At 46.5% G+C, this 27,732-nt stretch overlaps 1 protein-coding gene across 1 annotated transcript; it reads right to left on the bottom strand.

Annotated features, from left to right (window-relative positions):
* Positions 1-638: 638 nt before the first annotated feature.
* Positions 639-27,732, bottom strand: LOC143356718 (uncharacterized). Its single transcript, XM_076792628.1, has 14 exons — positions 27,330-27,732; positions 13,698-16,423; positions 13,060-13,618; positions 11,262-12,252; positions 10,766-10,934; positions 10,473-10,674; positions 9,842-10,336; positions 9,508-9,742; positions 9,089-9,257; positions 8,745-8,859; positions 8,261-8,579; positions 7,015-7,225; positions 4,945-6,562; positions 639-4,898 (listed from the first exon to the last, which is right to left on the bottom strand). Exons 2-13 carry the CDS (start codon positions 16,388-16,390, stop codon positions 6,415-6,417), a joined length of 6,306 nt encoding a protein of 2,101 aa, XP_076648743.1. The 5' UTR covers positions 16,391-16,423; positions 27,330-27,732; the 3' UTR covers positions 639-4,898; positions 4,945-6,414.

Here is a 27,732-nt window from a genome sequence, read left to right as displayed (position 1 = left end):
CATTCACTAACCTATGCACTCCTCAGTTCCTGGTTGCCTAGATTGAGAGTCCCTGCCACCTTAATGACTCCTGGAGATGACGACATTCTACGAAATTGCACGATCTAGCACGGCAGATAATAAACTAGACTTTGGAATGAACCTTTCGTCAACATTGTTTCCGACTGTCCAGGAGAAACAAGCTTGGAAATTCGATTCCTGCTTTGATGTCCTATCAACTGAACCAGTGGTTCTCAAGGGCGTTCCGCGCATTCCTGATCGAGCGATGGAATTAGAACGCAGCAGGAATTTCAGTGTCACGGAGAAAGAAGTCGCAGATTTCATGAATGCGCTTGCGAAACCGCGAATCTGTAATTCATCGATGGCGCATAACAGAAATTATGTAACCTGACCAAGGAATGCCGTTAGACACGGTGTTAGGCGCGAAAACGCTCGATGACGCTGCGCTGCTGCAACCTGTTTTACCGTTACGAAACTTACCGAATCGTCAAACGACTGCCACGGTCCGCTGGCGTGTTTTCATTTTCACAGGAAATACGGATGATTTCTAGCGGATGGCACATCTACCGCTCGACATTTCGCGATTCTGAAAACATGAACGAACATTTACGCCAAACGCTGTGCAATCGGAATTGATAAGACGTCGACGTGGTTAACCCGATTTCGTCCCTTAAACAATGTTATATTATTTATTGATACATAGAATTTATCAATAATACCATTAGCTAACAGTATTACACTTGTTCCTGTCTCGTTCCCCGAAGGTTCTCGTTTTCGAAATTATAATACATACATGTCGAGTGGCTCGCCCCCTCAATCGACGCTCCTTTCTCTCTTTCTCTATCTCTCTCTCTCTCTCGCACTCTCTCTCTCTCTCTGTTTCATCATTCTTTGTATACATCGCACTGATTACTATTAGATCACAATTACAGATCATACATACATGTATAATTACACAATACGACGTTACATACATGTGTTGATGTATATATATATATTTTTATATGTATTAGATCAATGCAAAAGCTCGTGCCCGATTTCATATTAAAATACAACAAGGAATTGGGCACGAACTTTTGCACTGACCTAATACATATATATACATATATTTATATTTTTGTATTTATATATTTATATCTTTATAAATTACAGATCGGAGATTACAGGTGCTCTAACTCGATTAGTGGTCTTTGCGTTCATTTTCGGTCATCCTCTGCCTCCTCACATCTTCGAGGCTCGATGCCGTTCGATAACGGTGAAATCAACGTCGAATAATTTTAAAGTAAAAACAGTTCGACTATCTCTAATTACGCGCAATCGAGTAAAACCGATTCTGAAAGGAATTCGCGGCACGGGAAACCGAAGTCTAAATCTTCGCTAGCCCCTAACGGTGTTCCTCGAACCACCTACTTAGTTCGTTGATAAGTCAGGCAATCTGCTTTACCAGCAAAGACACTAATTTCGCACGGTTTGGTCGGCTAACGGTCGTTAGAAGTAATATTGTTAAAGGAACGTTTTTTCGCTTTGTCAATCAGCTTGAGAACCGTTATCATTTCCCCCGTGTAGAAAATTCACTCTTTTTTTTTTTTTCGTCGATAAAAAGCTGCCGGACAAAATTATCGGCTTATCTGCGACTGCGCGTGAAAAGGTTCGCGCGGGAAATACAATGAAGGCGCGTTCTTTTCAAAGGGGTTCTCGATTTTTCATTGCTCGATTCGCGCTCGGACACGCTCTCTAAATCTCTTAATATTCGCCTGTACAGAATGATAATCGCTCTTTCTCTCCCTCTCACACACTCCCTCCCAAGCATCCCTCTTTTTTTTCCTTTTTGCTTTATAGCGTTAATGATACAACAACGACACTACTAGATTTTTTTTTTGTTCTTTCACAATTAATCGTTAACAGCGACTCGAGACAACAGGGTTTCGAACTATTAGCCTACGCAGTTTAATATTTAGACGCACGTGAACGGATAGTTTGTTTGGAGATGGGGTGACGGATCTAGGAGCGGCAACAAACGGAGGTCGTACTGATTTATGATGACACTGTCTCAGCAGTATGGCGTCCTGACAGTAATTGTAAGCGTTTAGGTCAAGGTAGTAAGAAGTCCAGTTGGATCGGCTTAAAGACAATGTCCACTTTCTTATGTTTTTTGTCACGCAGAGATCAAACTGATCGAGTCCATCTACTGTTCAATCGAATTTATTGTACGCACGCTCGTCTACTTTTGGCTAAAATGGCGGCAGTCTATGAGGAACACAATGCTTCTCCTGCTAATCCTTGCGATCTTTCAGACATTCTAAATTATTCTACGATACCTCTGTTAATAAATATTGCTTTAACCCCCGAACGATCGATGCTTTCTAACCCCTGGCACTCCTGCAGCTTTCGATGCCATCGGCAAGCTTAAACGTTAAAGCGAAGCTCTCTAAAAACTTGGATTCTCGCAAAAGAAAATTGAAAATGTTCATTAGCATGTTCTCGTTCCTTCCATCGATCCACTTCATTCTAATGCAAATGAAAAGTGTCTTGAGCTGCGGATTATATTTGCCACTTCGACGGAGTGCAAAGGGTTAATCTCTGGACAGCAACAGCTGCGTACGAGCATGTAAAGCAATCAAAGTTCGACTTTACGCTCCCGTTTATGGCAACCCGACCGGTCGAGGGTCAAAGACCAAGATCAGCGCCAGCGATTCAAAATTAGACTCTATTGGAAGATACAAAAGCGAATGCGTTCGAAATCTAGACGTTAGGCATTTGCGAGAAACGGGCTCGATCAGTTTGCTTACCGGGCGAGACTGATCATTTTACAAATTCGGAATGAACTCAGGCAGAACCTTTAATCCGCGACGATCGCGCTCTTCGAGATTATTGATTATTGATTCTTCGATTATTATTGTTCGACGGATTAAGATTATGCTCTGCGATTGTGCGAGATCTCCGATCAATTCAATCGTCAGAAGAAAATCAATCGTAGATTACGACCTCCTCGCATGAACAACGGATTTTCGCGTTCATAAAATCCTCGATCATTCTCGCACACGTATATAGACACACTCGTACAACACACATCGGAGAAACACGATCGATAGGCATGCCGGTATATCACACATAAATCGCTAAATTTGAATAGCATTCCTAAAGATAACTATCCATATACGCATCGTGTGTTTATTCGGATTTCTCTCTCTCTCTCTCTCTCTCTCTCTCTCTCTCTCGCCCCCTTTTAGATACACAAACGCCGTTCCGGATCCATCGCACGACGCGGTGCGATATTACGCTTAGGTGAGATCACGAGCTGGAGTCGTTTTGTCCCGAGTGGAGGCACTCCTCGGAAAAGGGTGCGCACCCTCGGGATCCGTTTAATGTATCGAACGCAAACAGACCGCCACGACGACGCGGACGGAAAAGCTTTGGCGCTGCTTCTCAAAGAACGAAATCCAATTTTACCTAGGTTCCTAATTTTACCTAATCCTAATCGCACCAAGAACCACTGACTTCCGACCATAAGTCCCCGAAACCACCACCACCATCCTAATCCCAATCGTAATCCTCTCCAACAGTTGAGCCCCGTTCATTCCTCTAACCCTCTGGGGGTCAGATGGAGTCTAGGAAACTCTATGGAATTTTTTAAAATAACATCTTCATTGTGTGTACCATAAGTAGAGTTTTAGTGGTGCTACTCATTTTTTAGGCAGCCGAACGCGCTTGGCCTGATTCGTTTGTGTAGCCTCAAAGAGCAAGATGCAGTCTGGGACACCTGATGGAATATTTTAAAACAATATTCGGATTGTATTTATCAGGAATAATATGTGCTTGGTGTAACTCGCTTTAAAGTCAGGTAAAAGAACTTGGTTCCAAAGAGATTGTTTAATTGACCCACTTGAGAACCATTTAATTTATGAGATACACGTAAATTATTATCGCGTATTAAACAACAGAATAAAAGGGATTTTACTTAACCGCGTGAAATCGAACCTTTTTATGCCGTTTAACAGTACAATTCGTGTGCTGTAAACATTTATTTCTAGGCTAAAAGAGGTGGAGCCGTGAAGAGGACTTACGGCGGCCATCTTGGTTCCTGGACGAAGTCAACGAGGACCTAATGACTAGCAATCGCGATGCGATTGGACACGGATCAGAGCGACAATCTATAATACGACTAATTTTATTTGGCGGTTGAAACAGTACCATCCTTAAACCTCATTGAGTCCATATTGGGGACCATGGCTGAGACGAGAACCGGGTGACTAGCGCCCTCTTGGGCGTCTGACGTGTCACGACGATCATACTTACTAATAGTAGACTAGAGCAAACTCATCCGATTCTCCTTTGCAGGATGAGAAAACGTTGAACGAAAAAACTTGAAAACCCCTGAACTGAAACTTACGTGCCTACGTCTTCGTTCTCCGATATTAATCGCTACACCCTCCGACATCCTTACCCTAATGGATATATGTGTGCAATCACCCTTTTATACACGGAATTCCTCTCGGAACGGAAAGTCGGAAATGGAAACTTACGTGTACTTCTTACGGATTAATTTGCGAAGCGTTCGAACCGTTTTTCTTTTTCTTGCAACGAAACGACGCTGCAAGGACTAGATCAATCAATCGTTCACGCTTCCGTTCATTCGCTCGATCCTCTTCCGCTCCGGCTCATTCACTCACGCGAAATTATAGACACGGTTCTGCTCAGTGACCGCGCGATAACTTCTTATTTGTCTAGTAATCGACGGTTAGTCTCGATAAACTACGCTCTACGCCTGGATAACATTCGATATAGATCATCTGCAAGCTCAAACGACTAAGATATGCGCGCACGATCCTCCGGATCGCAACGATTCACTCTTAATTAACAACTATTGTCCTCTGATCGACGTGCTCGTGGGCTTATGTCTATTAGCGACAGATCGCGTGCTTGGATTCATGCGCTGGGAGAAACGTGTTCCACGTTCTACCCAAAGACTTAAGAACTGAGAAAAATAGAAAGAAATTTCTGAACGACTAGTTAACAGGCGGCGATCGATTCTCGATCGATTCACGCTTCTAGATCTCTCTCACTCTCTCTCTCACTCACTCTCTCTCTCTCTCTCTCTCTCTCTCTCTCTCTCTCTCTCGCTCTCTCTCTTGCTCACGATTCGCTCTTTGACGAACAGCGTCGACAAAGCCTTTTTCGCCGCGAGTCCGTGTTTACTACTTAGCAAGCTAAACTGAACGTAAAATCGGTATTGTCCTCCCTTACAAATTACATTGTTTCGTACATACATGTTTTTTTTTTCGTTAACTTCTACGCATTCAGCCGGGTCCACACTACGATCGAAACGTTGGATCGGTGTAGAGCCCGTTCGATCGACGATTTTAATCGCCGTTAATCAACACCGTCGCTATACACGATAATTATTGTATGATTAAAGGTCCGCCTGTTCATTAGCATAATCACAGGCGCTCCGCCGCGCGTGACATCTTCGACATTGAACCGGAAATGGATTTTCGGATGAAGCGGTCGTTCGTTGTGGATGGTTTGTTAGCTGTAATTGAACCGCGGATTTTACGCTTTTCATACGAAAAATTAATAGGTCTAATACAAAGGTAAGAAAATATTATAAAAGTGAAATTAGTCATGTGTCTGATTCGCGAAAAAAATATGTTACCGTGATAACTTATATAATATACGTAATTTCTCACATCATTATCTAATTAAAATCAAATCGACGTAACACGTAATAAGCAAAGAGATCAATTTTTTTTTAGAATCTTCACTCACACCACTATCATAATCGCCGGCACGTTTCGGTTTCTTATTTCGCATAAACATCCGCGGTCCAGTTATCATACTATTAACCGAGCGGAGCACTTGTAATCACAGTTTCTGTTGATGTACAGAGGTTGATTATTTTAAGACACTAATCAACAGTTGAAATTTATTCTTCTGAGCAAACGATGGATTATTTCTTCTCCAGGCATTCTGCGAGCAAATGTTGCATTCACGTGATGCAGCGAATGTTACAGCGATTTTATGCGCGGAGCACGGTTTCTAATTTGTAATATTGTCGTTCGATAAATGATCTCTAACGATTCTTACACTACACAGACCCACCCTGGGCCGATCTTAGATCTCATCGGAACCGGTTTCGATCGAGCGGGAACGCGGCTTCATCAGAAACACGCGGCGAGGTTCGTTCCACGTGGTCCGAGACGATCGAGACGCCGTAATTGGATAATACTGATGCGCGTTCGATGCTCGACGATTTTTTCCCACTCTCAGATATTTGAATATGCCGCCACGGAAAAACCGCTCGCCGCGCGTCGAGTCACAGGCATTGTTTTCTCTATGTTCGTCCCCGTTTCAACGCCGAACTGACAACTCCAATTGGTTCGGCGCACCTGGAATGTTACCTGGCACGAATCACGTTTACTCCGAGTCGGAGTCGAAATCGGAATCCGGTGGAGCTTCCGGTACTTCGCTCGGGACTTCCGGTGTTGTCTCCGGTATCTTCTTCGCGATCGTTGCTGACACGTACGCGCCCGGCCCTTCGCCCTGAGTGTGCTCGATCTCGACCCTAAACAATCGTTAGAATGATTCAAATGTTGAAATAAAATTGCTTCGAGATGATAAAACCCGATGAAAATTATTGTCACATTCTTGCCATAAATACATAAAATCCACAATATACTGATAAGCAATTCTTCAAGTATAATGATTTCTCTTTATATGTCGCCAAGAACTCGATGATAAACGTCGCAGGATTATCCCCACTACCCCGTCAGGGACCACGAAGCTCGAGAGCCCTCGGACGCAGAGGAGGGTTGTGTCTCCTAGACGATACAAGACCTGTGTTGTTGACATATATCGAGAATTCACTGTATCAAGCTTTTCCCTAAACATTGAGCCAATCGTCAAAGATGTTCGCCCAGAATCGTCTCAGAATTAAAGGATCACAGAGAGATTTATTATTCGGTTTGAAGCTTAGGGATTGTTATGGCTCGTTCGAATGGCACCTCCTTGTCTTACCTGTATTCGTGTCGCGATAGGTTCCTGACGTATTTCTCAGGTGGGGCGTCGCTGTCGCTGTTCTGAAAGCTGACGCTCCTCGCTGTCGTATGCGACACCTGTGTAGCCGGCATAGTGAACTCCACATAACAGTACTCGGAGAGATTCTCTGGTATCTGGTCGTAGGAAGTCAGAGCCATTCGACAGACCAGTTGATGCGTCGTGTACGCCCCTGAAGAATACATTGAATGCAGAGGGGGTTGAAGCAAGAAATTTTATTAGGATTTTTAGACTAGAAAATAGCATCCATCGTAATCAGTTTTACCTGTCTTTTTCCGACATCTAAATTACTTTAATTTTGTGGGAGTTTCAAATGTCTTCGTGGACAGTGCACATAGGTTGAAGCAAGAAATTTTATTAGGGTTTTTAGACTAGAAAATAGCATCCATCGTAATCAATTTTACCTGTTCTTTTCCGACCCCTAAATTACTCTAATTTCGTGGGAGTTCTAAATGTCTTCGTGGACAGTGCACATGGGTTGAAGCAAGAAATTTTATTAGGGTTTTTAGACTAGAAAATAGCATCCATCGTAATCAAATTTACCTGTCTTTTTTCGACCCCTAAATTACTCTAATTTTGTGGGAGTTCTAAATGTCTTCGTGGACAGTGCACATGGGTTGAAGCAAGAAATTTTATTAGGGTTTTTAGACTAGAAAATAGCATCCATCGTAATCAAATTTACCTGTCTTTTTTCGACCCCTAAATTACTCTAATTTTGTGGGAGTTTCAAATGTCTTCGTGTACAGTGCACATAGGTTGAAGCAAGAAATTTTATTAGAGTTTTTAGACTAGAAAATAGCATCCATCGTAATCAATTTTACCTGTTCTTTTCCGACCCCTAAATTACTCTAATTTCGTGGGAGTTCTAAATGTCTTCGTGGACAGTGCACATGGGTTGAAGCAAGAAATTTTATTAGGGTTTTTAGACTAGAAAACAGCATCCATCGTAATCAATTTTACCTGTTCTTTACCGACCCCTAAATTACTCTTATTTCGTGGGAGTTCTAAATGTCTTCGTGGACAGTGCACATGGGTTGAAGCAAGAAATTTTATTAGAGTTTTTAGACTAGAAAATAGCATCCATCGTAATCAATTTTACCTGTTCTTTTCCGACCCCTAAATTACTCTAATTTCGTGGGAGTTCTAAATGTCTTCGTGGACATTGCACAGGGTGTTGAAGCAAGGAGATCTTAACAAGGGAAGTTACCTTGGCCCTCCTTCGGCAGTCTGGGCATCCTCCAAACGATAGCGCGATGCTGGTGCTCGTATTTCGCCTGACCCGAGGTGACCTCCATCAATTGTGGCTCCAGAGTGTCCACAGCGCCAAGGAATCGTTCTATGCCTTTGATCTTGCCGGTTCTCCTATGGGCAGACTTCACCGAGCCGTACCTGAAGTGTTTCTCCACCCTGAAGAGATAGATCCAGCATTCGGGAATGGGGAATCGGACCATCACGTCCTCGCAGGGCACTTGGCCCAGCTTCCTGGAGGCGAATCCTGGCACCAGGATGTCGGCTCTCAGCTCCACCTGATAATCGAAGTGTTTCGATTATTCATCATCAATCAGAACCCCTGGGGGGTGGGGGGTCAGTTAAATGCATCCGAGGCTGAAAACTCCGAAACATTAAGGTATTAATTGGTTCGGATAAGCTTCCGAGGTTTCGTGCAATGTTAATTGCTGTTTGACCATTACCTTGTTACCGGTAACGCACATTACGGCTTTAAGCTGAAGGGGAAGCTCTCTGTTCTTAGGCGGTCTCACGCGGAATCGCATGAGCTCGATATAGCATGCATCGGGTGGCTTGAACCTTCAAACGGGTTAGTCAATGTTAATAATCGGATCACATTCACTCGCTGTAGGCTCCACGGAAAATTCAAACGTCCTTTCACAGTGTAAACCAACTTCGTCAGAGATTAGGACTGAGTTGAATCAATTTTAACAGAAACAAGAGGAGACAGTACTTTCCGTGAAACATAACGTTTTAGATAAGGTAATTGTTAGTGCAAAAGAGTTTCCGGGTGGCTCAACGAACGTACTTTATGATTCTGGATCTCTCGTACTCGTCCTGCTGGACACAGGCGTGGAACTCCACGTTCTCCAATCGAATCCATTCCTCTGTCACCACTGGAATGATGTCGTGTCTGCCCACAACTTCCTTTCCTTGCCTCCACATGTCGTTTATTCCCAGTTCAACGTCGGGCATCCCTGCCATAATAATAATAATAATAATAATAATAATAATAGTAATAATATTCTTTAACACTATAATATCTGATTTGCAACTTGTATCTGATCATTTTTAAACCAAGAACCACAGAACCTTCCAAAGTGGCCAAATTTTTGAAGACGCGAAGCAGTAAATACGTTCCCATTAATTTTACAAGGCAACCAGCCATTCTCAATGTTCAATAGATCTAGCGTGAACAGAGTGTTAGTGCTCGATGGAGGTTCTCACCGGAAAGGAAACCCAAGAAGAATAGTCGGACGCGCGCGATCTGCTTGTCCACGTGACCCTCGGCGCTCTGTTCAACATAGAGCTCATCGACCACGGTGATTTGCACCTCCTCCATTTTATAAGTCAGCGCTCGATCTCTGTGAGCGGACAATCTAAACAGAGCCTCGTCGATCGCGCAGGAGAACAGCTTCATATCCTCATAATTCTGGGAACCGAGCTTGAAGAGCTGGGAGATCTGCAACGTTACAATCCCGCCTCGGTTAACACGTACTTCAAGGTCACCAGCAATCTCTAATAATTCCAGGATAATTATCTTCGAACAACTGAGAAGTACCTGAGGCGCATGTTCAACCGGAAGTCCCAACTTCTTCAGGTCACTGCCGAACTCCTTCACCCCCTGATAGTCACCCTGAATGGCATAAGCAGCAAACTGGCTGAGCTTGTTCGTCAATCTCTCGGCCTTCGTCACCTGGCCAGGTCTAACCCCAGGTCGCTCCTTGTAGAAGATGTACTGCAGCTTCACCGTGAAGATTTTGCCATACTGATCGAACTGTTGCGCTCCGATGTCAGAGACCGAATAACAAGGCAGCAGAGGCAGCTCCTGGAAAGGGTCTTTCTCGTCCTTATTGTTGAACAGCTGGAGAACAGGATTGTCCGCTTGGTAGACGATCTTCAAGAATATCTTCTTCCAGAAACGCTGCCCGGTGATCTTCTTCTTGTTCGGTTGTCTCAGCTGCATCTCCCAGCCGTCCCCGGTGTACGTCACCCTGGGGAAGTCCTCCAAGGGTTGACTGACGTCCTCGTCGAACAAGGGCGTCGGTGGTGTTTCCTGAAAGTTTGCCTCTCAGTATGGGGCTTCGCCACGAAGATTTGGGAGAAGACAAGCGTGGAACAACATTTGGATTTTTCCCACTACCCGCTTGTTGACATTAGGATTAGTATTTATTTGCAGTAATCATGTGTACCTGAGAGTCACTCCTGGTCATTTCAGCTGTGGGCACAGCTTCCGGAGGGATGACAGCCTCCTGACCGAAGCCAGACTTGTCGAAGGGGTTGAATCTGGGCGAAGAGTCAGCGTAGGCAGAGTTCTGAGGACTCTTCGGGGGCGGAGCTAACACTGGGACAGCACCGCCCTCGCCATTGGCGGCATCGTCTCCCTTTTTGGGTCTGCAGAAAAACAACGATCATCCTCATGATATCCCGCGTCGTTTAAATCACCTGCTGGAACCAGTTAAAATTTGGAATTGTGGATATTCACTTGATGAAGACGCTGAAATCCGGCCCCTCGTCAGACTCCGCAGACTCGGTCCTCTTCATCTTCGCTTCTTGAGGCGGTGCGGTCATGCTGAGGAAAGAATCGAACCCTGCTGGCTCCCCGAAACCGGACACTGCTGTTTCCGACCCGGTTGCCGAAGAATCGCCCCAAACTGAAGCAAAAATTTGCGTTCTTCATAAAACACCATTACAGAACGTAGATCAAATAAAAATCGAAATTCGAAAGATCGCTTGAACGACTTAGAAGTTGGCAACGATGGCGGCTGCGGATCTTATGAAATTCTGACAAAAGTGAAAAAATACAGAACCGTGGAGACATGGACCAAATAAAATGATCAAAGAAAGAATACACTTCTTATTTAACTTCTGTCCCGTACAATTAATTTGGAAAAAATAGAAAAACTTTTTAAAACGAACAACAAGATCACCGTCGTAAAGAAACATTTTGGAAAATTATTTACAATGAAAAACCAGCTCACCGTCGCTGGAAGTGTCCATAGCAGTCGGTCCCCCGCCAAAAGCGTCCATGAACGGATCGGCATTGGAGTCAGGCTCGGCAGCTTTGTCAAACTTGGACGCGAAGATGTCGAACGCGTCGCCAGTGCTGTCGAGAGCCTTGGTGGTAGCAGCGAAGGTGTCCAGCTGCTCTTCGGGTCTGTAAGGCTCGCTCGCGGGGAACTCCGAAGCCGGAAGTGGACTGGTGACAGCCGTGGGAGTGACGTCTTTGCTGGGTTCGCCAAAATCGCCAAGCAGATCCGAAGCGAAGGGTCCCGAGGGTGCGGTGGTCGCAGCGAAAAGGGGTTGGGTTGGCGAAGGCATGGGCGCGGAGGTAGCAAAAGGCGAGCTGATGGTGCTGTCAGTCATGCCGAATGGCGCCGTGGTGGTGGTGTCGGTGACAGAGAAGAACGTAGACTCTGCCGTGGCTGTTGCCAGCTGATCGGTAACCGTCGAGAACAATTCAGCAGCCGTCATGGTCGGTTGAGGTTCTGGGACAGCTGGGGAGTCCGCCGAGAAGTCCAAACTTATGCCAGCCCTGTCCTCAACATCGCTGCCTACCACACCAGTCGTGGAGACGATAGACGGCCTCTTCTCGCTGGTGATGGACGCTGTCTCGGCATAGTCCCCAGCGAAAGCGTCCTCCACAGGAGCCAGGGACCCTTCCTGATCCGCCATGTTGGCGAACGGGTTGTCCTGAGCTGTGGTGGTGACCACGGCAACTCCGGAGACCACTCCGGTTGTGTCCCCTGTGGTCATCGGCGACGAGAAGATCGTGGTGGTCGTGGTGTCCGTATTGGGGGCTTCGAACAGGTCTAAGATGTCCTGGTTCTGAGGCGCCTCCATGACTGTAGGCCTGCCGTCGTCACACATCAAGTCTGGTACATTGGAGTCTACGTCCACAAGATCGGCGAAGCTGTGTTCCGGGGTTGGGGATGGAGAGTGCAACAAGGTTGGACTTGGTGTTCTTGTTGCCTGAAGAAGAATGATAGAATTACCGATGTGGTGCATAGCTGGTTGGTGAAAGAATAATAATCGGATGGTAGCTAAGTCCATTCATCCTCTAAGTATGTCCCACCCGGTATCCGAAACTAAATTGATAACATCCTCTAAGAAGGATCAATTTGCTGAACTAGCAGGTTGGTGAAAGAACAATGATCAGATGGTAGCTAACTTCATTTATCCCCTAAATCTGTCCCACCCGGTATTCGAAACTAAATCGACGACGTCCTCTAAGAAGGTTCAACTTGCTGAACTGTGACCAAGATCCAACCGACCCAACTGATGATTCGGAGTAGCAGAGTACCAGTTTCAAGTCGGTACACCTAACGCAAGGGTAGTTACAGGGTGAGCACGATTTAACGAACTGTGTCCTATTTCTCCTGTTCTGCTGAACAAAAAATTACGAAAATATTCACGAGCATTCTACCCAATCGCAAACACGACTATGAATTTTTTCCGAATTTTCGTCTGCAAGATCGATTTTTGAAAAATTCCAGAAACATAGAATTGTCAAGAAAACGTCCAGGAGGCATACCCGAGTCGTGTTATGTTTACAGCCTTTGGCATCCGTATACCCCGCGGTACTAGGGATTATTCCGCGACGTTTATCATGTAGGCCTTGGCGACATGTATAGAGAAATCACCGTATATTGAAAGTTTATCTTTGTACGTAGGGTTTTCTTTGGGGGTCCTATCGAATGACACGAAGAGAGCTCGATCCAACCCTCGATCATCAACTGTCCGTCCTACATGTCCCCAAAGAGGAATAATCAATCTAACCTGCAACCGATCCAACAGATGGTTCGACGTAGCATCCATGGCTCCCGTGACAGACAAGATGAGGTCCTTGGTGTGCTTCGGCGGCGCCGGAGGCTGCGGCCTAGGTGGTGGTGGCCTTGAAGGCGCTGGCCTGCCATTCTTAGGCTGAGCAGGCGGCTGCGGGGCCGCGGGTTGTTCGAAGATCTCCTTGGAGGGTGGTGTTGCGTCGAAGAGGTTCTCGGGCGGCTCGGTCGCCTCGAAAATGTTGCTAGGTTGGCTAGTGAATATATTGGTTGCTGGTGTAGTATCGGTGGTGGTCGGCACGGTGGTGTCCACGCCGAAAGAAGCAAACGGGTTGGTTGAGTCAACGGTGACAGCTGGCTCGTAGGCAGGCTGCTCTGCACCATAATTCAGGAAAGGATTCTCTCCAGCCCCGCTGGCCCCCGTGTCTCCAAAATCCTGAAGAAACGGGTTCGAAGCCTGGGCTCTGGTATCCTCCTCCGCCCCGTAGTCGTCCATCAAGAACGGGTTGCCCCCTTTGGAATCCATGATGACGATCGATGAACTACTACTTTCAAGATATCACCCGAAGGCGTGGGTAGCAAAGTGTTCGCTCGAGAAAGGGTGGCGAAGAGGCTGTTGCTGTAGGAGGACAGGCTTATTTATCCATCAGCTCGGACTCCAGCAGCTTCAGCTCGGTCTTGCCATGTCCAATGTTCGCGAAGCTGGTGTCGAACGGGTCCACGTCCTCCGCGAATGCTTGGTTGTCTGTCTGCAGAGGAGTCAGGACCTTGGCACCTGTGTCTTGATCGTCGATGCAGAGAAAGTCCTGCGCCTCCTCCTTCTTCTCCTCCGCTCGTGGATCGAAATCGTCGATCTCCGGGACCGTGGTGGCGATGATCGCGGTCAGGCTAACAGTGGTTGGTCTCACCGGGACCTCCTCTTTGATCTGCTGCAGCTCGCTCTCTAGGATCTTCAGCTCGGCCTTGCCGGGAAGAATATTCGTAGCGATGGACGTGTCGAATGGATCCTCGTAGGAGATCACCTCCTCCTCGATCTTAGACTCGATGGTAGGCGTCAGAGCCTTCGCGTCCACATCCACCTCAGCGTCCAACAAGCTCTCCTGTCTCTTAGGCGGCTGCTTCACCCGCGGTTCCTCAAACTTCTTCAGCACAGACTCCTGCACCTCCTGGAACTTGAGGTGTTCGGGCCTGATAGAGGCGGCCGTGAAGTCGCTCTGCCTCCTGCTGGTCTCGGTCTGCGCCTTCTCGCTGAAGTCGTGGTCGCTGACGCTGTGCGGCAACTTGGACTCCTGCTTCAGCAGCTCGGACTCGATCAGCTTCAGTTCCGTCTTCCCGGGCGCGACCTTGGCGACGAAGCTGGTGTCGAACGGGTCGACATCGACCTCCTCCTCCTCGATTGGCAGCGACTCCTCGATCGACTTTTGCGAATAGTATGGCGTAAGCGGCTTCGAGGGTAGAGCCTTCTCTTCTTCGGAGGTTGCTAGAAGGTCCGGTCTCTTGGACGGGGTCGGCAACTCGAATGCTACCGCCTTCGCGGGTGCCAACTCGAGCACTTCCGGCCTGGAAGTCCTTCGTCCGCTAAACTGAACCGCGGCAGGCTCCTCCTTCGGATCTTCTTCAAACTCGACCTTGAAAACCGGTTGAACGGGTGCCACGGGGACCGGTGGTCTAGGCGGAGCCTTCGTAACAACAGCCGGATGTTCCTCCTTCCTGGGGTCAAAGTCGTCGTCCTCTAAAACGCTCGGCGGTTCCGCTTGGTCTCCCAGCAGCTCCTTCTCGAGGAACTTCAGCTCGGTCTTGCCCGGTGGGAGTTCCTGCACGGACGAAGTGTCGAACGGGTCCACGTAAGTGATCTCTTCGACGGGAGCAATCGGTTGATCGACTAGCTGGGTTAAATCGGTGGTAGATCCTCCTAGCAGGTCCCTCTTCGCCAGGAGATTCTTCGCGACATGATCGTCCGACAGCAGTCCAGTCTCGTAGTCCCTCTTCAAGCCAGCGGGATCGGTCAAGGATATCGTCACCTCCGCGACCGGTAGTTCTTCTAGCTCTTTCTCGATGAACTTCAGCTCTGTCTTACCGGGGAGGATATTTTCAGCGAAGGTGGTGTCAAACGGGTCCTCTTCGTCGACGAAGGTGGCAGCCTCGAAGCTAGCCTCTACGATATCGGTCTGGAAGACTAGGCTCTCCGGTTCCTTGGTTCCGAAGGGATCCTCCGCTTCCTGGAGCTTGACCGGCTCTTCCGGCGCGGCTGTGAGGTCGAATTCCGCGTCGTCAAGGTCGGGGATCTCCTCTAGAATGTTCTTCTCTTTGAGGATCTCGAACTCTGAGATGTCAAGAGGCTCGTTGGCCGGTTTGGCGTCTGGTGCGCCTTCCCGAGTAACCGACGGGCTGGCCGGTCTAGGTAGAACTGGGGGAAGCTTGGTTAGATCGACCGGGATGTCAGGAAGATCGCTGTCATCGTCCAGTAAGGTCTTCTCTGTGGTTACCGGCTCTGCGGCTGTGTTCTCGGTCGGTAGTTCAGCTTCGTCAAAGTCGTCCAACAGAAGGTCCTGCTGAAGCCTGGGCCGTCTGCCTCTGGAGATCTTGCAGGAGCTAACGTAATCGACGCGGCCAGAGAGAACCTCGACCGCGTTCCCTAGGCTGACTAACCTGTTACCTTTCTTGTCGACTGTTTTGAGAACCTTGTCAGCGCTGGTAGTGTCGAAAGGATCGTCGCCAGTCTCCTCCTCGGTAGGGCTGTCCGGGATGTAGGCTAACTTTACGTCGATGTTCTGAAGAACGTCCACATAGGTGGTATCGAAGATGTCCTCGTCGACGGAGTCCTCCTGCTCATCGTTGTCCTCCGGGATCTCGACGAACCCGTCCTCGCTCACCAGTGGCTTCTCCTCTTTGCCCTTGACCTTGCCCTCGAAATCTGGCGGCTCACCTTCGATGGGGTTCCCTTCCTCGTCGAAACCGACCCACCTTTTCGAACCCTTCTTGCCGGAGTCTTCTTGGCTGTTCTCCTCTTCTTCGGCGTCCTTCTTCTTCTTGTCGTCCTCTAGCGGCGGTTTACGCTGGAAGAACGAGGTGGACTTGATGCGGTCGAGGTCGCCTTGGGTCTTCTTGAGGATCGAATCGACCCCGGCGGTTAGCGCTTGGAATTTCTTCCACTCGTCGGAGCCGGCGTTGCTGGCCTGCTCGCCGGATTCCTCGGCCTTCTGCTGGGCCTCCGCCCGCTCGCGCCTATAACGCTCGAGCTCCTCCGGGTCGAACTCTTCTTCCTCGGCGCCCTTCTTGCCCTTCTTCTGCTTTTTCTTCTTCTTCAGGCCCTTGGCTAGCTTGTGCATCCTCTAAGAGGTACAGTGGGTCGCGCGAGGCCTCTGCGAACAACCAATCAGGACAGTTAGAATCGTCCTCGAAGAGAACCTACTCGAGCTACGGTAATGCCTCGATACTGTGATCGACGCGTTGTCACTACGCTGCGGATTTTATGCGTTCATGGCAAAAATGTGCAGATCTGAGCTAAACATTTTAACCTAGTTAAAATATATAACAATTTCTGCATAAAAATCCGCAGTCCACTTGTGACACTTTTATCAGCATATTCCTGACGTTCTTCCGATTGAAATGATACCAAACGCGACATAGTTCGAGTCAAAGTTGTTTGTTTAATCCACGATACTGTAGAACCTCGATTATCCGAACTACTGGGTGGAACTGATGAGTCTTCGTTTACGGAGTTGTACAATAATTGCTTTAGATCGAACTGTTTACACGTGAAACACGTGTGTACTTGGATAACGGAGAATTCACATAGCATCGGTTCGGATAACAGAGGCTTTACAATATCGAGGATTAAACAGGCAACTTCGACTCGAACTGTGTCGTGTTTGGTATCATTTCAATCAGAAAAATGTCAAGAATGCGTTGATAACAGTTCCGCGAAGCAATAATTCAAAACATGAATAATCTCATAACAAAAGTCGAATGTTGAATCTTTTGTACTTCAACTGGGGAGGCCATATAAGTGTTTCTACAGTACGATTTTCGGAACAAGGATCAATCGGGACAGATACAGAATTAGCGGGACACTGGTATCAACTATTAACTACCATACTCGATCCACTCGTGCTTGTCTGCGTTGGTGCTCATGATACCTAGCAGGTTCTAGAGTTCTATCAGTCGCGTCCAGAGCTGGTCGACAGTTCGGATGCTCGCGCTTCGATCAAAATTGTTCGACCCTCTACAAACATTTCTCAAGCAAATGACAAGCGCACGTTCCACAAGAAGATGGCGCGTCCCCGTCATCCGGACTCGCAAACTATCGACCAGTTCGACGCGGCACTACACGATTTCTAGATACCGCAGCCCAAGGGGGCACGATTGTGGGATTTCTACGCGATTAGGGTGATTGGACAGGCAGGTTTCGCTTGGACCCGGTGCGTGCAAAACGTGTGACTCGCTGAAGGCCAGCTCCCACGCGGAGAATCCTCGAATACTTGTTGCACACTGCCGATCTTTATTTAGAGCCGGTTACACTCCGGCCGCGTCGTGCTATAAATGGTCCGGCGTTTTTTCGACGCGTGCACACCGAGATGAGTGTTCGCGTTCTCGGGCTTGACGACGAAGAACGACGACTAACGTCGACGAAACGCTCGATCGCTCGGAACAAGCTGCCACACAACAGGAAGCTAGAGAACTAGAAGCTGAAGGGGCCGGAGCTCTTCGGGGAAGCGTTCTTCCGGCCTGGCGCAACGAACTGCTCGTTGTCCAAGATTTCCGTTGTTGCACCGATACAAATCTTCGCCGCGAATTTGTTCCCGGGATCGTTGCCAGAACAGCCCGATCGATCCCCAGTGCCGTACGCTGCTTCTCACCCGCCCTCTCCTTTTCCCGAGACAATCGAACCGCCCGGATATCGTCGACGAACAAGATGCAACTGAGAAACGTTCTGCTCGACGTATCGCCAGCCGCGGTCCCCTCCGTCCGCCTGATAAGGAGCTTAAAGGCTTACGACGTGCGATATTTAACATATCAGCCCGACTAATCCCCGTCCGATGGGAAATTCAATTAACACTGTCCTGTCGGATCACGTCGCTCGATATCCTGCGAAACTATTCTCGGACCATCGTGATGGAGATACCCCGGGCATCACCGTGCAGAAGAATCGTTCAACTGTCCCGCCGAAGCATGGTGGACGCGCTTTCAGTATAGAAGTTAGGCTTCGATGTTCTGGGTGGCCGAATTGTTACAGCCGCTCTGCGTGTAGCGACGAAGTTATGCCGATGCGATCAATTTTTAAGCGGAAGCCTTGCTACATTCAGCTGTTGTTCATTCCTAATCGAGTATTATCGAGCTTTAGAAGTTGCAAATGTGGATTTGGGTATACCGCTGTACGGATGAAAAGTAGGTTCTTGAGTATAGCAATTTTGGTGGAAATGTTTCTTTACGTCTATATTGCAGTGATTGATTCTAGCAACTAGATGGATTTGTGCAATTGCAGCGAATATCAGCAGGCAAATGAAAATTTGTTTCTCCCATTAATAGTTTTAACCCTTTGCACTCGCATGGCGACTGTAAGGCGCCACTAAAAATTGCTGTATCATTATTGAAAATATGTTTCACATTATTAAATTTGTGTATTTAATAAATTACTAAAGATTTCAGTATTGCGCGAATGAATTGCGCCATTTTCGTACGTGTAACACGAAAAAGTATATATATATAGAAGGGTAATTTTCAAGGTTGAAAGAAACGTTTTGTATCGGAGTTAAAATAGCTTCGAGTGCAAAGGGTTAATAAGTTGAACAAGCTAAGTGCCGTGTATCTACCTTCTATTTAATGCTCGAAATACACGTTTATTAATGAAATGCGAACATCGAGATTCCGAATTTTTCATAACTGGATGGCCATTTTAAAGTGTTATCTTGGGAAGCTGACAGTCCTTTTTATTTCTATAAAAGGAATTAGGAACTTCTATTCCCGTGATCCGAGTACGTATTGCTTCGTTTAAACAATTTCCACAAGCAGAGAACAGTCTGATAAAAGCCCGTGGTGTTCCAAAAGCCTGAAGGATTGTATAAGCTTGACAGAGTAGGTGAGATTTTTATTTATTCGTGGTCGGATGGCCGCTGTTGGGTATCGCCAGCCCTTCTGCGAGCAGTAGCCCTTTCCACCGAGCCTGGCCGCCCTTTTTATCGAAGCCATCAGCTACCGGATCGAACAGAAGGTGTACAGGGTCTGAGATTGACCGGCGGCATCGTCGGTCGACCAGAGCAACGTGTACGAAACAGAATTCCGTCGATAACACTGTCCAACACCAAAAAAATTTTGCAATACCTGTTGGGTGATTCTTATACACTTTGTCATCCTAAAACCGAATCTGAAAGTAGAATTGCTCCATCACGCAACGTTTTCGAAAAATTTTGGTTTTTGTAAAAATGCCCGATTTTGATACGAAACGACGTGTTACGCAAAAACTAAATACGCGAGAAAGTTCAAATTTGAGTCAAGAGATAGAGGGGACTCTCCTCTACATATTCATATAGTCAATTATATTTTTATGTACTTCCCAATAGTTGTATATGGTTGTTAAAGTTTGAAAATGTGCCGACGCGGGTACTTTGTACGCTCTATTTTTGTATTTATGTGAAAAATCCTTTATTTAGCAGGAATTTACTATACAGGAATGCATTCTACAGACATTTCTGGTAAAGAAACCATTCACGAAAAGTATTTGGTTCCCTTAATGTACGAGAAGGATCAGAAAATGTTAATTGACAGCGTGTGCGCGACGCGTTCGCGCCAGACGGCCATTGCAGCCTTTTCGCGACTCGCCAGGGCTGCCGCTATGCGTAGTCGACGCTGGTACCACTCAAGTATGTCTTTGCTTACTATGCTTAATTAAATACATTTTTTTTTGTCTTTTTGGGTGCCAATCATTACAAAAGATTATAAAAATACGAGTTATATTCACATTTCATTGTGGAAATGCTTAATAAAGAAAATTGACCGCAGCAATGCGGTGACTGGAAAATTTTATTTTCAGTAATTGTTGTCTTATCTTTATAATTGTAATACCAATGGACATTCAAGATTCTTCCGATTAAAATAAGTCCAAACACTATGTAAATGGGACTATTTTTATCGATTTTATTGATCGAAGTACATAATTAAGACATAGATCGCTCTATATTAAATCGATAAAATCTCGCGGAAGTGTATAAATCAGCCGGACTGTTTTTGTTCTATTCATGACGAAATTATTTTAAAATCAAAACAAGGAATACAATTCCAGCATTAATCTTTCATCAAGATATTTCAACAATGGAAAAACGTTACAAAGGAAAAGACTTATGTGCGGATGCTTGCTGATTACTGCTGGACACTTATTATTGAAAATCGGGATACCAGGAACAAACGTCAAGCAAGGTGGAAACATTTTAAATTTGTTTACATCAGAAATAGGTAAGTTTTTGTATTCAATTTTCTTTATTAAGCATTTCCACAATGAAATGTGAATATAACTCGTATTTTTATAATCTTTTGTAATGATTGGCACCCAAAAAGACAAAAAAAATGTATGTAAATAGTAAGCAAAGACATACATGAGTGGTACCAACGTCGACTACGCATAGCGACGGCCCTGGCGAGTCGCGAAAAGGCTGCAATGGCCGTCTGGCGCGAACGCGTCGCGCACACGCTGTCAATTAACATTTTCTGATCCTTCTCGTACATTAAGGGAACCAAATACTTTTCGTGAATGGTTTCTTTACCAGAAATGTCTGTAGAATGCATTCCTGTATAGTAAATTCCTGCTAGATAAAGGATTTTTCACATAAATACAAAAATAGAGCGTACAAAGTACCCGCGTCGGCACATTTTCAAACTTTAACAACCATATACAACTATTAGGAAGTACATAAAAATATAATTGACTATATGAATATGTAGAGGAGAGTCCCCTCTATCTCTTGACTCAAATTTGAACTTTCTCGCGTATTTAGTTTTTGCGTAACACGTCGTTTCGTATCAAAATCGGGCATTTTTACAAAAACCAAAATTTTTCGAAAACGTTGCGTGATGGAGCAATTCTACTTTCAGATTCGGTTTTAGGATGACCAAGTGTATAAGAATCACCCAACAGGTATTGCAAAACTCGAAAAAAGTTTAATTTTGTTGAACAGTGTAATTGGAGGGGCGCACGTGCTCCAGATTGTCGGACAGGGTGGCCGTCGATGCTAACAAACTCACGCCGACTATCGCAGCCCACCCTTGGCTCCACCAAAACCGATACGAACCACTACAGCTGCAGAGCGCACACAACCCGGTGTTCGGATCGATAACGGAACAGGAATCCTCGAAGCGTTCCCGTTTCCCTCTTTCCCAGAACCCCGGAAACGCGATCGACAACCGATCCTGTGGCTCGTGCGATCAAGCACAAGATGTCCGACCGCCGGTACACATTGTACAACGTAATAGCGGAGCAACCGAGACATTCGAGTCGCTCCTGCTTCGATGCACTTCGCCATTGTTTGCCTCGGTGGAACAATCGGCAAAGACGCTCCAATTTGCAGCTGAAGCGGAAGGTTACTCGATTGCATCACGTGGAAAGAATTTTTATAGGGCTCGGGGATGATCGTGTGCACGTCGCCTGGAATATTTGTTGAAGAACAAACAACAAGTAAATCGCGTTTAACGTGTTCTTCAAATCTGTCTGGGACATTGGTCTGTACAAATTGTTAGCACACGAAGATTCACGACGCGCTTGCGCCTGGTGTCTACGGAAAGAATATATTCTTTTTACTTTTAGCGTATTCTTTTGCAGAATTCATTTTATTCATTCGTTTGCTGAATTGCTTCTATGTACTTTTTTTTAATGAATTTGTTGTACTCATTCGTACTCATTCATTTTTGGAATTGGTTATTCGCCCGTGAAATTCATTTTATCAATTCTTTCTGCGAACTTTCTTTTTCGAATTTTGTTCGCATTTCCCCGACATTTTCGAACTCCCCGCCGACCCGTAAAAATCAATAAACAAATAATGGACGCATCCGAGCGTAACACCGACCGGTCCCAGCGAGTCAGTTCAATAACAACAATTTCGAAATTCAGGCAACACGCGAAACAAGGTGAGAAGGCGAAATAGAGAGGCGTAAGGGCAAAGTTCATCGAGTATCGAGCGCCGTAGCTAAAGCCGTCGCTTATCCGCGTCTTCCTAACCTCCCCGTAGCGAAAAATGGCGGAGAAGTTGAAGAGAACTGAAGAATGTTATTAGACCGGCCACCTGCTCTTCCAGGCGAGTAAATATTGAGCTTGTCGAAGATCGATGGCTGACGTATTGACACGACAAACGGACCACCTGGAACCAGATAAACTCGTTGACTCGACGATTGATCGACCGATCAATGAATCCAGCTTGCCGGAAGCCTCTCTCGATCCCGAAAAACTTGTTAAAACAAACTCGCGGAACCTGTAAGCGGATTAACGAGTTGCGAGGTAACGATTCCCTCAGGGAGCTCCGACGTCTTCAAAAACCTAAAAGAAGACTCGTGTAACCCTAAACCCACCGCTACGATCTAATAATTTGATGTCGCTATTATTAAAATTATGGTGGATTTTATGCATTTTTATACGAGTAAAGTAAACGTAAAAATGTGTTGTTATCGTCTCGTTGAAATTATTGACGGAAGAGTGACAATTTTATTTGATTCCTGTTTCTCAGAGTTGATGCAAACGATTTTTATTTTGCTTCCAGATCCATAGTCTAGTTGGGAAGTTCTTTCCAGTGGAATGGAGTGAACGAGCACGTATTATAGCGAGAGGCTAAATAAGTTTGAACTGGTAATTTTCCTAAAATGATTATTTAGGAGAGCCTTGGCGCTCGGCTGGTGGGAACAGTCGAACGAGAAGTGACGTTTCGATATCGATAAGGGAGCGCGATGCGATAAGGTGTATTCTTATCTCCGGCAGCCAGATAATTAAATTTGGCTCGTGCCGCGTCACCGAGTTGAATAGAGATTATCGACCGGCACGGTTCGAGACCCTGCGGGCCGAGAATCGAGACCGACACTTGTTACGAGTTAATTATCAGCGCCCGGTGGACGTTAATTCATCGATGAACCGAACCAGACGAGCCTCGGACGTTCGTTCTGGGACCTAATCCCCGCCGCCATATTTGTTTCCCACATCTGGACGTATATTTTTTAAAGAAACCAGTTCTAGACTCACTTGAAACATTCGTTCCGTACTTCGCTCTTCTATAATTCAACGAACGTTCGGTTAAAACTTGTCATTTCAAATGCAGTACTGATAATTGCGAACTCTACAGCACAAGACACGTTGGAAAAGCGATTGCAAATTAAAAAGCTCTCGGCAGTCCGACGCACGAAGCTACGACGAACGTAATCGTCACGCGTAATTGCTCCGTGTAAAGAATCCAGAGTGCGCAAAAACCCGCACACTTCGCTTCGAAGTTCCCAGCAACCATAACGCACAACCGTGGACAGTGACACACTATCCCACTTCTGCCGACAATGACACAAACTATCGACTGCCGCTGGCCGCGGTGAAGTGAAATTTAGAAGCTCGACGAAAGAATCGTTCTCGTTAGACGGTGTCCGAAAAGTTCAAGGAGAGGTCGTAACCGGGTCGCGGAACCGAACGAGGGTAAAAATGGAGTTGGCACCGGCTTATATTTAGTTCGCCCAAGCCCCCATACAGAGTCCACGTCATTCGAAAGTCCCCATAAGCTTGCAGCTCCTCGAAAATAATTGATGGCGCCAGAGGAAGCGCAAAAATCACGAACAGACTGTTTTAATCCACCGGAACTCGGATTAAATTGACAAAAAAGATTTGGAGCCGAACGAGGGTAAGAATGGAGTTGACACAGGCTTGTATTCGTAAAACCCCGTACAGGATCTGAACCGTTCCAAACTCTTCGTAAACCTGTGGCTCCTCCGGAACAACTGATGGAGCCGGAAGAAGCACAAAAGTCACAAATTGCTTTAATCGATCAGAACTCGGAAAAATTAAAAAGACAAGTCGTGGAACCGGAGAAGGGTAAAAATGGACGCAGCACAGGCTCGTATTTAGAACCCCTGGGGCCCCATGCAGTGGCTATACCATTCCCATATACTTGCAGCTCCTCTGGGACAACTGATGGAGCCGGAAGAAGCACAAAAGTCACAAATTGCTTTAATCGATCAGAACTCGGAAAAATTAAAAAGACAAGTCGTGGAACCGGAGAAGGGTAAAAATGGACGCAGCACAGGCTCGTATTTAGAACCCCTGGGGCCCCATGCAGTGGCTATACCATTCCCATATACTTGCAGCTCCTCTGGGACAACTGATGGAGCCGGAAGAAGCACAAAAGTCACAAATTGCTTTAATCGATCAGAACTCGGAAAAATTAAAAAGACAAGTCGTGGAACCGGAGGAGGGTAAAAATGGACGCAGCACAGGCTCGTATTTAGAACCCCTGGGACCCCATGCAGAAGCTATACAATTCCCGAATCCCCATAAACTTGGAGCTGTACGAAGCACAAAAATTTCTTCGGTCACTCAGAACTCGGAAAAAATCGAGAAAAGAAGTCGTGGAGCCGAAGAAAAGTAAAAATGGAGTCGGCACAGGCTTGCATTTAGAAATCCCGAACCCCCATACAGAGTCCCCATAAGCCTGTGGCACCTCTGGATCAACTGGTAGAAGCACAGAAGTCACGAACGAATTTTTTTAATCAATCAGAACTCGAAAAAAAAATTGTAAAAATCACCGGCACCCGAAAAGTTCAAGGAGAGGGCAAAAATGAGTTGGGTCGAGTCTATATTTAAAAACCCCCAGACCCCATTCCAGAATCCCGAGAAGCTTGTGATTTCTCTAGAACAACCGACGAAGCCAAACGAAGCACAAAAATCACAATCAGCTTGAACAAAAATTGAACAAAAAAAAAAAAAAAGAAAAAGAAAAACCACCTGTATCCAAGGCACCGGGTCGCCATCGCGATCCCTGTAGGACGACAAGTCGTCGAGGAACGTTCTCGAGAAGGAAATCTTGACGAGTCACGGGATCTCGGGCCGGACTGGAATTTCTGACGTAATTCCGAGAAACTTTCCAGGAGAATACGGGTCTGTGATATCTGGTACAGTTGTTCCAGCGGACTTCCGGCGAAGGCGCACGCGTAATGCCGGTGCTCCGATGATGCTCGAGCTGAAGCTTCTCACCTGTCACAACCTTCGCGATTGAAGACCCGTGTCCGGCAGCGTCGCGATTCCGCTCTAGTTACCGCGAGAAATTCCCTGGCCGCGACCTGAAACCGTGATTCCCTTTGAAAATCGACGCGGAAAGAGACAACGACGACGGGAGAGAACCAGCACGCGTTTAGCGACCGGGAGCAGAAAAGAAAACGGACGGTATCGACCAAGCCAGTCCTGAATGGGCAGCTTCATTATCGTCTTAGCAACGATCATCGCTGCGTCAGCTATGTTCACGAAGCCAGACTAACTTACAGTCCTTTCTGGCTAGCCTATTTGTTAACGCGGTTCGAGAGAGAGATTGCGCGAGATTTTGCCACCCTCAATCCCGTGATTTCAACAACGTTGGATAACATTCAGATCCTGGGACATGGGGGGTTCAAAGGCAGCTTTTGGAAAAAAGGGTTCCAGCTTTTAAAAAAGCGGATGGAAATGATATTTTTGGCAGGAAACGTTTACACCCCAGAAAATGGGGATTCTGAACTCTAAAAGAAGAGAATCATTTTTGTCTTCTTTTCTTAAATACGGAGGCATCAGGATTCTCAGTGAACATTTACATCCAGAAAGTGGGGGTTCCAAAATGAAAATAATAATTCCAGGAAAAGAAGCCAGCAATGATTTTCTGGTCACAGAAGATTGGGACCCTAGAAATTGGGGTCCCGAAGTCTCCCAGTCCTGAGACAAGGAACCAGCAATAATTTTCTTACTCTTTTCTAAATTAAATGTCTAAACCCTTAGGCCCTGTAACTTGCAGGCTCAAGGTCTCCTAGTTGGGAAAAGCCGAGAAAACGGACTGACAATATTTTTCTTATCCTTTTCTCAAACATGACAGCGTCCTTGAAGGAACGAGGACTATCGGAGATCCTTCAAACCCTAGAAACTGGAGTAGTCTTTTAGCAACGCTACCAACAATTTCCCTGTCCCTCTCTTTCCTGAAAAAAGTACACAATTCGCAGAGGATTTATAGGATCTTTAAAATGCGATTTCAATGTTGCACAGTATCGTAAAGAGCTGAACGTGAAAGCATTTTTGATTGAACGAGGTACAAAGCATCTTGAATCCTAGAAAAGGGACTATAACCTGTTTTTCGAGAAAAGATATTTATGATACTGCCATAGTCGTAATAGATGTCCACCTCGTCCCTACTGCTTCAAGCTCGCAATATAGGCACGAAGTGGACAGCTATTATGACAGTCAGGATTGCACGTCAGGTTTTCTCTCTGGAAAACTAGGTTAAGGTAACGAATTCCTTCATTCTGACCAACTAGAACATAAACAAATAATTCAACCTTTCCTGTAGCCAGAAAAGAGACTAACAACAATTTCACTATCTCGTATGCACAGAAACGAGCCTAGTAACAATTCCAACGTCTCCCATTATTCCAAACGAGACTACTAACAACGAACGTGACTACCAAAACGTGAGCGCATCTTCAAAAAAACTACCATATACCATTTAGCTCCCTCTAAAACCCGTTACAATGTCCCCAAACTTCGCGAAAGATCCCAACAACAGAATTCCCTCACCCGAATCCCCGTGGATCTCCTCGAAAAGGCTAAAACCCCGAAGACTAGGTCGAGATACGTTACACAATCGAGCGGAGCGAGGGTCTGTTAACCATGACTGGGTCGGTGAAGACCCGAAGAGTCGGCTAGGGTCAGAACAACCCTCCGTGGTAGCGATCGATCAGGAAAATCGCGGAAGACCGACCGTGAACCTTTTTGGGATACCCTAAAACCGGACCACCCTCGAATCCGGCGATTCTCCAGAGAAAGTTAGGCAACCGGGGAATCGCGTTCTCGCGTTGGATCGAAGCGTGCGGAATTAGGGTGGCCGATCGACACGCGGCCGAGTCGACTCTTCTGTATCTGGAGCGGATCAATCGCTGGTGGCAGAAGCGTAGGTGTCGTGGGCCTCTAGGCTAGGCAGCGGTACGCCGTTGCATTCCGGGAAAGAAGCCCGTGCGACTTGCACAAACGGGGGTTGGTATCTTTGGGACAGGCTCGCGTAATCGTCGTCGAATTACTGTACTTACGATTCCAGCCTCGTCAGCCACATCGGTACGACGCACATTTTTTTCGAGTCATCCCGATCGAGACTCCTCTCTCTCTGTCTTTCCCTTCAGCGAGGCCCGAGGACGACGATGGCACACACTTTTTTTGGGGGGAGTCGCGGGGGAGGGTCACACCGGAAAGAAGAACAATTTGAAGAATGGCGGAGACTGGAGGACAACGGTGACACTCTTTCTCTCTCGCTCTGAAGAGGATTCTAGGGGTTAGGGAAAACGGACGCGACCGGAACCGAACTTCCGGAAGTCGGGCAGAAGGTGGTCCCCAGGTGAGATAGGACCGTTCTCTCCTGGCCTGGAAAACACGGAAACTACCGGGCGTAGAGAGCCGCGAAGGCCCTGCCGAAAGCGAAGCCGACTCACCTCGTAC

The sequence above is a fragment of the Halictus rubicundus genome, chromosome 8, assembly GCF_050948215.1.
Source record: "Halictus rubicundus isolate RS-2024b chromosome 8, iyHalRubi1_principal, whole genome shotgun sequence".
In the NCBI taxonomy this organism is placed as follows: Eukaryota; Metazoa; Arthropoda; class Insecta; order Hymenoptera; family Halictidae; genus Halictus; species Halictus rubicundus.
This window is presented reverse-complemented; position numbering and strand designations above follow the sequence as displayed.